The sequence below is a fragment of the Cotesia typhae genome, unplaced genomic scaffold (genome assembly GCF_013202065.1).
Source record: "Cotesia typhae breed Kobodo isofemale line unplaced genomic scaffold, CoteBio_Ctyphae contig_36, whole genome shotgun sequence".
NCBI lineage: Eukaryota > Metazoa > Arthropoda > Insecta > Hymenoptera > Braconidae > Cotesia > Cotesia typhae.
Window position 1 is genome coordinate 2,026,445 of NW_027423744.1, and position 15,653 is coordinate 2,042,097.

At 27.2% G+C, this 15,653-nt stretch overlaps 2 protein-coding genes across 2 annotated transcripts; both read right to left on the bottom strand.

Moving 5' to 3' along the window:
- Positions 1 to 3,943: 3,943 nt before the first annotated feature.
- E(pc) (Enhancer of Polycomb) lies at positions 3,944 to 11,206 on the bottom strand. Its single transcript, XM_074241884.1, is given in 10 exon segments — positions 3,944 to 5,176; positions 6,060 to 7,419; positions 7,493 to 7,626; positions 7,858 to 7,945; positions 7,948 to 8,008; positions 8,086 to 8,518; positions 8,622 to 8,881; positions 8,975 to 9,216; positions 9,333 to 9,471; positions 10,172 to 11,206. Coding segments are annotated over 10 exon segments (2,991 nt in total). The 5' UTR covers positions 10,325 to 11,206; the 3' UTR covers positions 3,944 to 5,055.
- Positions 11,207 to 12,422: 1,216 nt separating this feature from the next.
- LOC141526670 (uncharacterized) lies at positions 12,423 to 15,610 on the bottom strand. Its single transcript, XM_074241740.1, has 6 exons — positions 15,061 to 15,610; positions 14,115 to 14,319; positions 13,662 to 14,003; positions 13,401 to 13,597; positions 12,982 to 13,314; positions 12,423 to 12,908 (listed from the first exon to the last, which is right to left on the bottom strand). The coding sequence occupies exons 4-6, from the start codon at positions 13,506 to 13,508 to the stop codon at positions 12,906 to 12,908; spliced, it is 444 nt and encodes a 147-aa protein (XP_074097841.1). The 5' UTR covers positions 13,509 to 13,597; positions 13,662 to 14,003; positions 14,115 to 14,319; positions 15,061 to 15,610; the 3' UTR covers positions 12,423 to 12,905.
- Positions 15,611 to 15,653: the final 43 nt, after the last annotated feature.

Consider the following 15,653-nt stretch of genomic DNA (forward strand, 5'->3'; position numbering starts at 1 on the left):
TTTAACAAAATATTTGTTTTACTGATATATATTTAAGAAAAAATATGAAATTTACAGACAAATTATATTGTCATGAGGACCATTGCAATAGTTGGATTTCTGTGAAATCTACTAAAAATTGCATAATAGGCATAGCGGAATAAGACATAATTTTGGGACTACACATATGTCATAGTACTCAAATTGAAGCTTACTTAAAGAGCTTTCAGGTGCAATTTACAGAAATTTGATGAATTATCCCATTCAAAAGTTATTCAAGTACGAAAATTAAGAAATATAAATTTTTATCATTTTGAAAATTTTGAAATAATGGCATTTCTAAATTACTTGACCGATTAAGCTCATTTTCGAACTTGACCTCAGTATCTATCTGTAGAATAAGTATGTTGAGTTTGATAAAGATTCATTGTAAATTGGTGACGCTATTGTCGTGACAAGCCGCGTTATATCGTATATATATATCTATATATTTATATATACATAGGAGCTACCACAACATATTATAATGAAGAAGAATACTTAAATATTTCATATTTTTATTATTTTTTCAAATAATTTCTAATTGGGTTTTTTCCTTGCTTTTTCTCACTCACATAACAAAATTACATAAACAAACAACAAATTATAACAAGAATTCTAAATATTTTAAATTGTGCAAGCCTAAGGGCAGGGAACAAATATATATAAAAATTATTATTTAGATATACAAGCTAAAATTGTACATATAAAAAACTTATATTAATAAAAATCTTTGAAACTATACATAGGAGACTTTCTATAGATATAGTCACTCATCACGATATCTCTGGAACTATAAGACCTAGAGACTTTAAATTTGGCAGGAATATTCCTTTCGCCGAGTAGAGGTCAGTTAAGAACGGATTTTACAAAATTCCACCCACAAGGGGGGTTGCGGGGGCGTTAACAATGAAAAATTCCCGTTTCTAAACTATAGCTCCTATCGAGTACAAATTTGGTAGGAATCTTCTGTAAGAGATGCAGAAATAATATATAAACGAATTTTACGATATCTCACCTCATAGAGGGTTGCGGGGGTGGGTATTAACAATCAAAATTTTTAATTTTCAAGCTATAACTCCTACAGACTCAAAATTTTGTAGGAATTTTCTGTAAGTGATGAAAAAATAATTTATGAACGAATTTTACGATATTCTACTCCAAAGAGGATTGCGGGGGCGTTAATAATGAAAAATTCCCGTTTTTAAACTATAGCTCCTATCAACTTCAAATTTGGTAGGAATCTTCTGTAAGAGATGTAGAAAAAGTCTATGGGCAAATTTTACGATAGCTCATTTGACAGGGGTTTGCGAAGGTGAGTGTTAACATTAAAAATTTTTAATTTCCAAGCTATAGCTCCTATAGACTCCAAATTCTCATTTCAAATTTTTTTCTTCGTGTCAATTATTATTCATTTTTGAAAAAAAAAGCCACGCAAACATTCTAATGATTGCACATTGAAAGTTACAATGAATATTAGCTGGAATAATTACATAGATAAAAGGTATATGCTAATTCGATGAAATTTGTAATTTGTGAAAGTCAAAACAATATTCTAATTAAATTTCAAGTTTAGATCTAACAATACAACTCTATAAAATGCTCTCAGCAAAGCGGGCGGGTAACAGCTAGCATAAATATATATTAGTGTGTGCCAAAATGTAATTTCCGTGAAGAACCTTTTAAAATTGGAATTTTGAATTCCGCTTTTAACAGCAGCTGTGTTTAGGCATTTCCTGAAATATTTCGGGGTAAGAAGATTTATTTGATTTTCACAGAATTTTGAACAGGAGATTCAATTTGGCACTTCCGGCCAAATTTTAAATTTTCAGCGGATATGCCCAAACTAAGCTCCTGTTAAAAAATTCTATGAAAATCAAATTTATCGTTTCACCTCAAAATATCTCAGGAAACGTCCAAACGCAGCCTTTGTTAAAAGCAGAACTCAAAATTTTAATTTTAAAAGGTTTCTCACGGAAGTTACATTTTGGCACACCCTAATACATCTATAAACTTTTGAATCATATGTATTTTTTGACTCAGCTCGTCGAGTTAAGTCGGAATATAGCAAAATTTTTCAAAAGTTTCGCCATAAAGACCATTTAAATAGTTAGATTTTTATATCTACTAAAAAATAATATTTTGTGTACAGTAATATTTCAAAAACATATATTAGGTTTGAATATTCGATTATAACATAAAAATGATAAATTCTGATTTTTAATCCATTTTTATTTATGCTAACAATTGATGGAATTTATTATGGATTCCTAAATTTAATATTATTACTGTTGAACAAAAATATCATTAAAAAAGCTATATAATAGTCATTACCTTGATTTCTGTACCCATGAATAGGAGAAGCTATAATTTATGGACTTGTACAAATATTTGAACCTGCAATTATAAATTGTTAAGTACGTTTAGAGAATAAATTCTATACTTTTGATATATATTTCTATGAATATGATAATAAAATATTTTTCATGTAAAAACCGCTAGAGATCGAATAATTTGTTGAAATTTAAGACCTACATGCACTTTTTTTTATTTTTTCTTCGTATTATCTATTATTTTTACGAAAGGAATGTTATGTACGATAATAATTACTATTAGAGCCATTAATTTAATTATTGTGGTGGTTACTGTTTTATTATTTTATTAATTACATATTAATTATCACATGAGAAAAAAAATGAGTTTTTCTTTTGTTATTTATTTATTTAATTTATAACGTTAATTTTCTTATTTTATTTGACCTCTACCTCTTGGTTATGTACTGTTTAATATTTTTTTTATTTATTTTACTCTATTACTTTTTTTTTGTAATTTATTCACATCGGAATGTTGCAAATATTTTCTTACATTTTATAATTTATTAATATAACATATATGTATATATAATTATATACAATCATTGCCATTATTTTATATATTTTATATAAATTAATTTAATTTTGTTTAATCAATTGGATTTTAAACTTCGAATAATTATGTAAGAAGTGTTTTTGCGTTTTTTTTTCTATTTATTATGGATTTAATTTTTTTTTTTTCACATTATAATTTTGTTTATTTTTATATTAAATAATTCAATCAATAAGTTCATTGATGAACTTAAATTTTTTATCATTAATTTAATGTCAAAATTCGACCCGTAAATTGGCTCACTATTTACAATATTAATTCCTAATTTTACTAATTTAATATTTTTTTAGTATAACAATAATTATTTATTAATAATAATGATAATTAGAGATGCATACATATAAACAACATGAATCAAAGCAAAAAATTCATCAAAAATGTAATACCAAATCGTCATTTTTTTTCTAAAATAAAATTGTTTTTAATTTTTTTTTATTAACACCACTATCAATTGAAATAAATTGGAAAATTTTAAACTATTAACATTTTTTTTTTGTTAGTATTTTAAAATTTGTTATTATTTTCGCTCAATGATAAATGAATAATAGATGGTTTTTAAACTCACAATCAGTCTTGTTTATTTATTTTTTTCTCATTCTTTATTATTTTTACTATTATTAGTATTATTATTTTTATTGTTATTATTATTTTTAATCTAAAGTTGATTATTTTAATTACTAAAAGTTTACGAAATCTTTTTTAACTAACTTTTAATATTTTATTATTTTTATACAGTCCACCAACTGAATGGAAAAAATGTGCTTTATAGAAAATAAATAAAAATTATTGCGCATTTTCAGTAACAATAGTATTAGAATAGAAAATAATTATTCATAAACAATGATAGAATTGATTTTGAGCGGCTGAAATATAAAAAAAAAAAAAAATTAATTTATGATGAGAACAAAGGTAATTCAAAAAATTGATAAATCTATGCACTCATTTATTGATGAATAAATGAATTTATATAAAATAGAAAAAAAAAAAAAAGAAAAAATAATTTGTTTCTGAAGGATAAAATTTCTTTATTACTTCTCCTAAAAATCGTATTCTATTTAATGTTTATATTTTACTTTTTACTTGGAATTAGTCCATATTTCTGTTTTGTTTTTTTACACATTGCTGTGTTCCTACCACAACATTTAATTACATTTATTTATTAATTAATAATTATTTAAATTGCCTATAATTAAGAGATACAGTAAGCGTAATGTATTCTTTTCTATTTACAACGATTTTCATCATTTTTATTTGTATTCTTATTATTTTATATTTTTTATTTAATAAGTCGTCATTTATAATTAAACTCGTCATTCTTGCATTTTCATTCTTTGTCCTTTTAAATTTTTCTTCGAGGTTTCTCTGTTGAACTTATTACAAAAAAAATTTTATTTTTGTTTTTAATTAATTAAAAAATATGTTTCTCAAAGTTAACTTATATTGAATAGTTTAATTACAATTCGATTAATGAGCTCTATCGATAATAGGTTTTTAGTTATTATACAATCTTTAATTGTTTACACATAGAGCGTTCCTATTTAAATTTATTAATTAATGTTTCAGCGTCAATATTTTTTTGTTTTTTGTTAATTAAGTAGATTTTTTCGATTCAAAAAAAAGTTTATTATCCCTATATTTCATGTTCTGTACAAATTTAAATCACTATGACTATAATAACAATACAGTAAACAAATAAATTTGACTTAGAAAAAAAGAAGAAAATATGTTAAGCATTGTTTTTTTTTTTTTTTTTTTGTACAATTTACAATAAATAATATAAACAATTGACATGTTCTTCGTCTATCAATCCATTAGTTCATCTTTGTATTAATAATGAATTAATGATTATATTATCGGTTCGAAGTTAATTATTAGAAAAAATAATAAATACAAAAAAACCTCGAGAATGATATAGTTGATTATATTCGATTTTTGTCTTTCATTCAACTTATATTTTGTTTGTTTCATTCTTATTAATTTTTTTCTGTAATTTTTTATTTATTTTTTTTTATTTTTTTATTTTTCAGACAAATATGTCTCGAGCTATTTTAATTATTAGCAAATCCCCCAATTACAAGACGCAAGTAATAATGGGGATGTCAACAGTAGGCATCATGTCACTTCCATCGCAAGTGAATTATTTTTGTTAGTTCGTACAATTTGTTGCTGTTGCTGCTGTTTACTTTCACATGGTGTTCCTTCCACACCATCAACTTCCATGCTTAATCCTTCACTGAAATATTTATAACAATAACATACAATCAATTGTATTTCGATCTATTATCATCATTTAAAATGAGATGTTTTAGAATAATTAAGTGAATTTTATTCAACTTAAAGAAAATTATCATCAAAATTGTGAATCGTCACTAACAATTTATTTAAAAAAAAAAAGAAATAATTTAAAAAAATGACAATTTTGGAAATTGAAATAGTTAAATATTTATAATTTAAATGGTATTTTTTATTCAGATAATAATCTACTTAATAATATGCATGATTTTTGGTTTTAATTATTTTTTCATCGGAATATTAATCTTTAACTATTTTAAAACCATTTTGCTATTTTAATATTCTAAAGTCGAACATCAAGTGTATGGCAATAAGTTGAACATTTAAAGACCGTTATGAATGATTAATTAGCACATACTAACTTCTTAATACTTGTTGAGAACAATGAGAGTGAGTCCTCAAAAAAGTTGAGATCAATCAAGGCAAAATTTAATAAAAATATTAAACATATTTCATTAATAATTAATGTAAAAAATTTAATTTTCTCTAGTTTCTGTTAAAATTGATCAAAAAAAGATAATACCAAAAAGCATACACTTATTTTTAAAAACGGATCCGATTTTTTTCTCTCCTTGCATTCATCGAGAGAAATCGTACTGTCTTTGTCGCACTCGCAACAGAAAGTTACAATGGCATTCAAAATTCATAATTTAAATGCATTACATTTCGAATGTAGCAAAGATATACAATTTATTTTTAAACGAATATCCTTAAAAAAATTATATAAATAAATGAAGTATGTAATTATTAATTATACTTAAAGATTTTTGATTTCAGAAAAGTATATAATAGTTTTTATAAATAAAAAATATTTTAAACGTTACCTATTATTACTATTAAGCGTAATTTCCCCGGACGTAGGTATTTGTTGCTGTATTTGTCCTTGTTGTTGTTGCTGCAACTGTTGTTGTTGTAACTGTTGTTGTTGTTGCTGTCTTGCTAAATTCGCAAGTTTAGTTTGAGCTATGAACCCAGGTAATAAACCGGACGGTGCTGAATGTTTTTGGGGTAAAATATTATTACTAACATAAGTTCCAGTATTATTTTGCAGTACAGCAGCTGATCCACTCACAACACTATTACTATTAATTATATGCGAATTCGGACCATTTTGGTGGCCATTACCATAATTTGTAACACTAGTAACTCGTAAGTTTCTCGTTGGACTAGTCAGTGATTTCGATAATATAGACGACGAAGTTGTCGACAACGAAGTTGACGACGTCGACGATGATGATGGTAACGATGGTAATTGATTGTTTATTAATTGTCTATAATGATTAACATTTTTCGTTATCCCACTTTCGGATTGTGTCACCAAGGAAGTAGATATTGTTGTTAATGGCGAGGAAAATGATTGAACATTAGAGGTAGATGACAATGACGATAATGATGCGGATGAAGATGACGATAACGATAATGATGAGGATGAAGATGATGATAATAATGATTGTGTTGATGATAATGATGATGATGATGATGATGATGATGATGATGATGATGATGTGGAAGTTATTGTTGATGTTGTTAAAGGTGTTATTGTTGATGTTGTAACAGGTGGTGTTGTTATTGTTGTTGTTGATGTTGTTGTGGTAGTTGTTGTTGTTGTGGTTGTTGTTGTTATTGTTGTTGCAGAACCGGATAAATTATTTACACTTTTACCGACACTATGACACTGATTACGACAACTTAACACATTATTATTTATTGGAGTCACTTGGAAGCGCGAACTACCTAGCTCCTCACTCATTAACGATGGTGGTAAAGTTGCTGGTGATGAGGATGATAATAATAACGACGACGACGATGATGATGATGATGATGACATTGTTGTTGACGAAGATGTTGCTGACGACGTTGTTAAAACACCAAGATCGAAGCCCGTCAGTGTATCATCATCAATTGTGAAATAATCAGCGATATTGAATTCCGCTGTAAAGAATTCATCAGTACTAGGTCGATCAGGCTCGATGTCTACGCATATTGACGTTGCTTCCGTAGGAAATGGATATAAAGATGACGCTGGTTTTTTTGTTCTTGTCGAACTGTTTATATAAAAATTATCCATTTCAGACTCGGATTCTTCACTACTGCTATTACTTGATGTGCTCCAATCCGCTGTTGACTCGTCATTTTGGTTTTCATCTGTGCCTAATGGAGTTTTTGGCCGAAAGTGTAACCTGTAAAAAATATTTTTCAATTATTAATAAATTTCATAGTAATTTTAATTAAAAATATTAAGTTTTCTTTTTACCATTCTTTTTGACGGAAGATATTGTCGTCGGTGAGGCAATAGTTATTGAATCGTCATTTTGACTTGATTCATGTATTGTAAAATCTAGTGATGACCAAATATCATCGATATCACTAGGATAACGATCCAATATGACTCTGAAAGAAAGTAATTTATTAATTATAGACATTCGTAATAATTAATTATAAAAGCTATTACAAAATAATTTTTAAGAAGAAATTTGTTTTACAACTGAAACTTTAGTGTTTAAAAATTTTTTAAAATCATTTATAACGTTACAATATAATTATTGATCTAAAGTAAATTAATTTTGGAAAAAAAAAAAAGAACTATTATATAATTAAAAAATCTTTTAAATAGAAAAATACCTTCCACCACGTCCATATCTTCGTCTTGCAAGACCAATACATCTTGGGGTAGGTTTACTAATACTTGTTAACGCAAACCTATATTTTTATCAGCAATACCACCTTCGCTTTTACTACACCAAGGCCAATTACCATAGCCACCTGATACAGGCTATAAAAAAATTTTTGAAATGATTAGAAAACAGTAAAATATTGAAAAATGTGTATAGGGATGAATAAAAAAATTACCGGTAAATAATTGCAATACCGATTGCGTCTAAATGCAAACGGACCCTCATCAGCAGTATCATCATCACGTTCTTTAGACATTGACAACTGCGTGTGAGGAAATGGATTATCTTCGTCAGAGCTGACAAGCGGGTCCAGCCCACTACCCAGGACACCAGTACGTGAATTACGATTACTACCACCAACACCACAAGCACTACCACTACGTAATACACTATCGTCTAAACCACTACGACCGTCTAATTTATGTTTTCGTTTTTTATACTGTCGTTTTTCTTTTCTTTGTAAACCATCGTCTTTATTACAAACTTTATTTGACCAATTTTGATGTACACCAAATTGATTTGTGAATAATGGAGCAAATGCTGGACGTGTTGTTTTTAATGCTGATACTTCTGCTAATATTTGACCACTGAAATCTTCCGCTTGATACCTGTAACGATAATAATATAATTTATAATAGTTTGATAGAAATAATCTTCATAATCGGATAAAATATTAAAAATTGCGAACGTATAAAATTATTTCTACTGTACCTTTTTTCAAAAACTTCAATGGTGAGATGAAGATGTTCACGCTTCGTTTTCTCACGTCTTTTAACTAATTCTAATAGTGTTACCGCTTTACTAAGATCCCTACGTAATTTAAGCATCTTTTCATAACTAGTCTCGTCATTTTTACGATTTTTACGAGTTTGCATTTTTTCAGTAATCCTACGAAATGCTAAATAAGGATTGTTGGCCGCAGATCCAAGACGATTATCCGTTTTCACAGTCAACAATAATGGATGTTGTGGCTATTCAAATAAAGTAAACAGTTATATTTGATTATTTGGTCATGATAAATCACAATAATAAGTAATTATTTTATTATCATTATAAATACTCACATTTTTAAGACGTTTATCTAACCAATAATCGAAAACAGCGATAATAAGATCATCATCTTCTTTTAACAATGCTTTAGCTTCTTGTAACGATACTGTTTTTTGTGCTGAATTTTTCTCAAGTCTATCCATCATCTCTTCAAATTGCAATGGTGTCAAGTCCATTTTTTTACTTTGTATTCCGACCCATTTCTCATCTTCGGAATCCATGTCGTAATCTGGTATATCTTGTTCCATTGCAAATGCTGATTATCGTTTTTTTTTTTTTATTATGAAAATAAAAAGAACGATTATTACTATTGTAATTTTTCAGTGATAAATAAATAAAATGATTAGTAATTAATTTTAAATAAATACTTACGTTGCATGTGTATTAATTGCCGTGGCAATTTATAATCGGCAGGATAAATTTTTTCATAAGCTTCTACATCGGTCAAATCCGTAACTTCAGGTGTTGGAATAATTACGCCTGTGCACATTGCTCTTTGAAGATGATGTTCCTGAATTGAAAAATACAAGAATTTATTAATAATAATTCAATTTAAATTAAATTATAAACTTTATTCCTAACTGAATATTATTATACTTGTGAAATTTTTTGTTTAATATAAAAAATAACTCAACTCCAAAATTAAAATATTAATAATTAAATTCTGTTAGAGAAGTAAAATAAAATAAATGTAATCAGTATGATTACTTATGAATTTAAATATTTTGTGAAGATAAAATTAATTATTTACAAAAAATCGAAACAGAATAAGTTTTTAAAAATTTTACTTTTTATTTTATTATTAAAATTTAAATTACAATTTGTAAAAACCGATGAAGAAAAATTAATAATGTTAGAAATAAACAATTATTGTTTATTCAATGGTGTTGAAAGCGGCCGAAAAATTTCGCGCCAATTTCAAAAATGACCGCTTTGACTCCGTCCGCGCAATAGTATAAAAAAAACCAACACCAATAAAATAAGACAATGATAATTTGGCGCTACTCATGATTTTAGTTAATAATAATGAAAAAAAGTCAAAGTAAGATGGAAAAAATGAATTAAAAAAAAGAAATAAATATTTAAAAAAGTGCCATCTGTCGGTTGTTTACAAAAATGAAATCTAAAAAAGCGATCCAAAATGGTTGCCATACAGAAAACATGCTGTGATCTAAAAACGTGTTTGGGAAAAATAATTCCTGATAACTTACACTTTCTTCCTCTTTAGTCATACCACTTGGCATTTGCGGTACTGCCCGATTAATTGCTGAATAATCCGGCAAATCGGGCAAATCTTCAGCCATAAAAATAGGCATTGGTTTTGAAGCGTCCAGGGGCTTCGCCCTGAACGACAGCTTGCTCATCGTGTAGATGCACGTAATAACCTAGCTTCAACAAAATATACCTATATGTATATGTGTACCTATTAAATAAAAAAAATTGACGTCTATTTATTTACACTCGCGTCACTTAAATAAGGGACTTAAAATAGGGCCCAAACTAAAGTAACACCTCGGGCCCCTTGAATCCCTCTCCCTCCCTCGAAATAAATAGTATATTGTATAAACTGTCGTTGTATATAATATCAATGTGTGTGAATGATACTGAGGGGGGAGTGGGGTCTCCGGGGCGTGCTTGGAACCTCTTGTTCCTCTTCGGGGCCCTAGAAGTTTGAGGCACCACCATAGGCCTCAACACCCACCGCAATAATTTCTTCAGGGTCTCATCGTTCATCAGCCATTACATCTAACACCCTCACTCATTCACTAAACTAAATATTTCACTGTTAATACATGTTTGCGTTACACGATCCCTGTTCAAAGCCATCATGGCCGACGGACAGCCATTTAATCTACGAGTGAACCAGTCGCGAGACAGGACCGTACCAATTCTCATTTATTTTAAAGGTATCCTCAACCATCAATATTATTGTCTCCTCTGTTTTTTTATGCTTATCCTTCAAGGCTGATACGAAAACCCGCGATATCAATACCACGGGCACTGAAATTTCAAGCTAAAAAACAACCCTGATACACAAGCGCTTCAGAGTTAAGGTTACTTCACAATTATTATTTGTTATTTTCGTATTCATGAAGCGACAAGCATCTCTCACACGCGGTTACTGATTGTTAAGGGTGCCGGAAACGTTTGAATATGCACAAAGTAAAGAAATATAGATGTATTAAATCTTAAAAGAACTTGAAAAATGCTTAAGAGAGAATAATGAAATGATCGAAAAAAAATTATAAAAAGTAAATTCGTTCGATTAGTTGATTAGAGTAACTGTAATTATAAACGAAGTCAAATTCACTTGAGTACAGAATAAGAGGTGCCGAAAACTTTGAATATACATAAAGTAAAGAATTAAAAATGTATTTGATATTAAAAAAATTTGAAAAATGTTCAAGAGAGAAAAAGAAATAATCGAAAAAAATGATAAAAACAAAATTCGTTCGATTAGTTGATTAGACTAACTGTAATTACAAACGAAGTCAAATTCATTTGAGTGCAGGATGAGGAATGTGATCATTCTTCGAAACAATACTCTTGTGAAACTAAGTGCTTAATCAACAAAATAGTAAACTCTATTACCGATAGTTGTAAGTTATGTTGATAAGCAGGGAAAGATTACAAATGATTTCAGAAACAGAAATTGATAAATCAAATAGAAAATTACCTATGTGTATTACTTCAATAAAAATCTTAAATTAATTGCTGCTCTTTTTATAAAGTTTTTTAGGGCAATGATTGATTACTACAGTAATAAAAAACGTTGGTTTTTTGCAATAAAAATACTTTTTGCTGTACGGACTCATTATATCGATTAAAAATTTTGTTTTTAAATTTTAACGCTCTTTTTTATAAACAATTTCATTTCAATATGGAATTTAAAATAATATAAAACTTAAAAAAGTAGCATTTTAATAATTTCTAGCTTAATAGAAATTAAATAAAAATTTAAGTTTTAGAAATCAGTAAAAATAATTATAATTCTTAATTACATCGTAGTATGAGTTGTTTGTTGAAATTTTAACGCACTTTTTTGCAAATTACTTTCATTTCATTATGAAACTTAAAATAACATAAAACTTAAATAAGTAGCACTTAAATGATTTCTGGCTTAATAGAAATTAAATAAAAATTTAAATTTTCGAAATTAGTAAAAATAATTATTATATCCAATTACGTAGAGTTTTACTTTATTTGTTAATTACAATATGAACTAACTGTAATTTTATATTTAAGCACACGTATAAATTTTGTATTATAAACTTTATTTTGTTACTAGAACAAGTGTAGAACAACACCAAATAATTAGTTTTACAAAACATTAAAAATTAAAATATCATCTTCGTAGATTTACTCAATAAAACATACGAATTAAATGTATTAATTAACTTTTTTAAATAATAAAAAAATAAAAGCAGAACAACACCTTTTAATTATTTTCATATTCTCAAATTTTTAAAATGATTGAAAAAATGTATTCATAAATTTCAACAGCAGTGCTGTTATTTTAAAAAATTTTCAATGCTCATATAATATATATTTGAAATAATTTGCAGCATCATTATTGAAAACAATATATTGATTATCCGGGACTGTAACTGATTAAAATCAATTTAATATAAAATATACCAATCAAATTTTATAAAAGTTTTTCTAAATTTTTATACTTACTATATCTGTATATCGGAGTATTGATGAAATTATTAATATCGCCAATATTAATTTGCATATTTTTATTGCGAAAAATAGGTGATATATGAGCTATATATTCAAGAAATCGGGGAATATCAAGCACATTCGCATCATACCATTCCCATGCTCTATCTAATGCTTCAGCTCGGACCGTATTTTTTGTTCGTGAAGCTCGACGTGTCGGTAATGATAGTAACAGCGACTGAATTTCAATTTTTGTAATACCATGAAAATCTCGAAGGCTTACTAAAAAAATCAAAATTTAAAAAATAAAAATCTACATTAAGATCACTCTACAAAAATAATTAAAGTATGTTACTTGTGAATTGCCATATTGATGAATGTTCACCAAAAATCTTTTAAGTCGTCGATGGTAAGCTTCTGTGTAATTATTCGTCTGATTTTTTAATTTATAAACACTAAATCCAGCAGGTTTGATGTTGTTCAACCAGTAGTCCTCAAAGTATGTAATAAAAGTCTTAAAAATAGGATAGAAAGGAGCATGAATCCTAATCAACCAATTTAATGTTTGTATTATGTCAGGACTGGGCAGTAATGGTAGAGCTAATAATTTTCTGAAAAAGTTTTTTCCATCCTCCCAATTTTCAAATTTTTTTAGAAGACCTAATTTTTTTGCTTTTTTAATATTGGCCTAGTTAAACACAAACATCAATTATTTTCTCGAATAGAACAAAAAAATTTAAGTATTAAATTATATCTTTCACTCTCATAACTCACTTGAATAAAATGAAAATAACAAGATTCTGCAGTTGCATTTGGATACATTAATTTTAATGCTTTGCGAAGACCGCCTTCAAAGTCTGTCATATATGATAGTACCCTCATATGTTGAGATAAGGCTTTAAAAAGTGAAACAACAGCTATATAACACTGGGTAGATTTTTTGACATTAAACTCCAGGCAACAAGCAAAATCTAAAAAAATAATATATCAATTATAATCAATGTTTGTTCGAAATTAATTTTTTTCTCATCTTACCGAGTTATTAAATGATGCCATAATTGTAAGAAACTGGTAAATTCCTTTAGGTTTAGTCGGACAAACTTTATAAGTAGCATCTACGTATAAATGAGTATCATGAATATTATCAAAGAAGTCAGGATCAATAAAAACGGTAGCAATGGATCCGTCATTCCCGTAAACGTTTGTAACGGATAAATTACTATCATTTGATTGGTATAAATGTTTCCAGCGATTTAATTTTAGTCGTAAGTAGTATTCTCCAAGGGAATCCGGAGTTAGCGGACAAATCTTTTTCGCCATTGCTGCATAACTCTTACCATTTTACAAAATGGTAAAAGAGAAGAGCCTCTTCTGTGTCTTCAGTGAAAATAGGCAAAAAATAAAAATAAATTATTGGCACTTATATACTGGTCTATATGAAATAAAATATCAGTATGATCTTTTTAAAATTTCAAAAACAACTCATACTTAACAGCTAATTCGTCGTAAATATCTCTTAAATCGCGAAAAGTTGATATTACAGATTTGTAAAGTTCGTTTTTAAAATTATAAATTGGAGCTAAATTAAAATTTTTGCATGACTGTGCGGTTTCTGCAAAACAACAGAGCTTCCTTGACGTATCACACCTTGGGCCTTACACTTTTTTTGGTTTTCAAGTGACATGTAACTTCCCTGAAATATAATAAATACAATTAATAACTTTTACGGTGATTTTTCTATAATTTTAGAGAAAAATATATATGTTTAAAAGCTGGCTTAATAATTGCAATTTAAAAAGTTGTTAAAATATTGATGACCGTGAATCTAATAGACATTAATTAATTTTTAAAGTAGTCAAGAAAACATTAAATAATATAATTATTGAAAGCAAAAAAATGTACACATATGAATATTTAAAACGTTAAAATTTACACGTGTATTTTTTTAATTAATTATTTCTTAAAATTAATCTATTTTTTTAAGATTCACTATTTTTTCTATCTTCTGAATTTATATTCAAGAAATATTTTTATGTAAGAAATATTTTTAAACTCGATCAAATCGCAAATAATAATAATTTCAACATTTCTAATCGATTAAATTATGTAAAATGAGTATATCTGTTCAAAGTAAAAATAGAAAAAAACAAACTTTTATTGAAATGTTATTGCAATACATGGACAGGAACAAAATGGATTAAATTGTATACTTACATTTCTATAATACTGAAGTTGACAAAAATTAAAAATTTTTCAGAATTTTATTACAATAAAATTGTTATGAAAAAAATTTAATAAAAAAATTCCACAAGTAAAAATTAAATAAAATTATCGTAATTGTTATAAGAATTAAAAAATTGACAGCTGTCAATTAACTTCAGTATCATACATTTCTTACTTATTTTACTTACTCCTAATCATATGTATTACTTACACATCAGTATTATTACGTCGACTGTAACAATGACCATCATCGAAAATTAATTCAGATTCGATATTTTGTCTTTTTCCAAATTGAAACAATTTTTCCATATTTACTGCCATAAGTGCAAAGAAGACTTTATTTAAGCATACTAAACGAAAAAATTATATACACATACAGAAATGAAATTATTTTATTGGTCAATAATAACTGAAACATCTACATATACAAACATATAAATAGTAGACTTATGTATTTCCCGTATGAAGAGTTCACTACCACAGCCGCACGTTTATTTGTGTATCGGGTGTTAGGAAAAGTTGAACATCGCTGAGTTAAAGGCTTTCTTTCATACTCAACCCTTTTGTCTAGCAAACCTGTTGTGTACTTTCGCGTTCTTCGAATTCTCGGAAAATAAAATTAATAATCAGCGTTGATTGTTAAAATTAAAATATAAAAATTTTAATTTTAAGAACTGTATTTAATTTTTTCGTTTATATTTAATGAAAATTAAAAAATACGTGATTTTTAATTATTAAGTAACATGGCGAACAAAGGTGAAATAATTGAAGAAGGTGGTTTTTCATATTACGTTGAAAAAACGG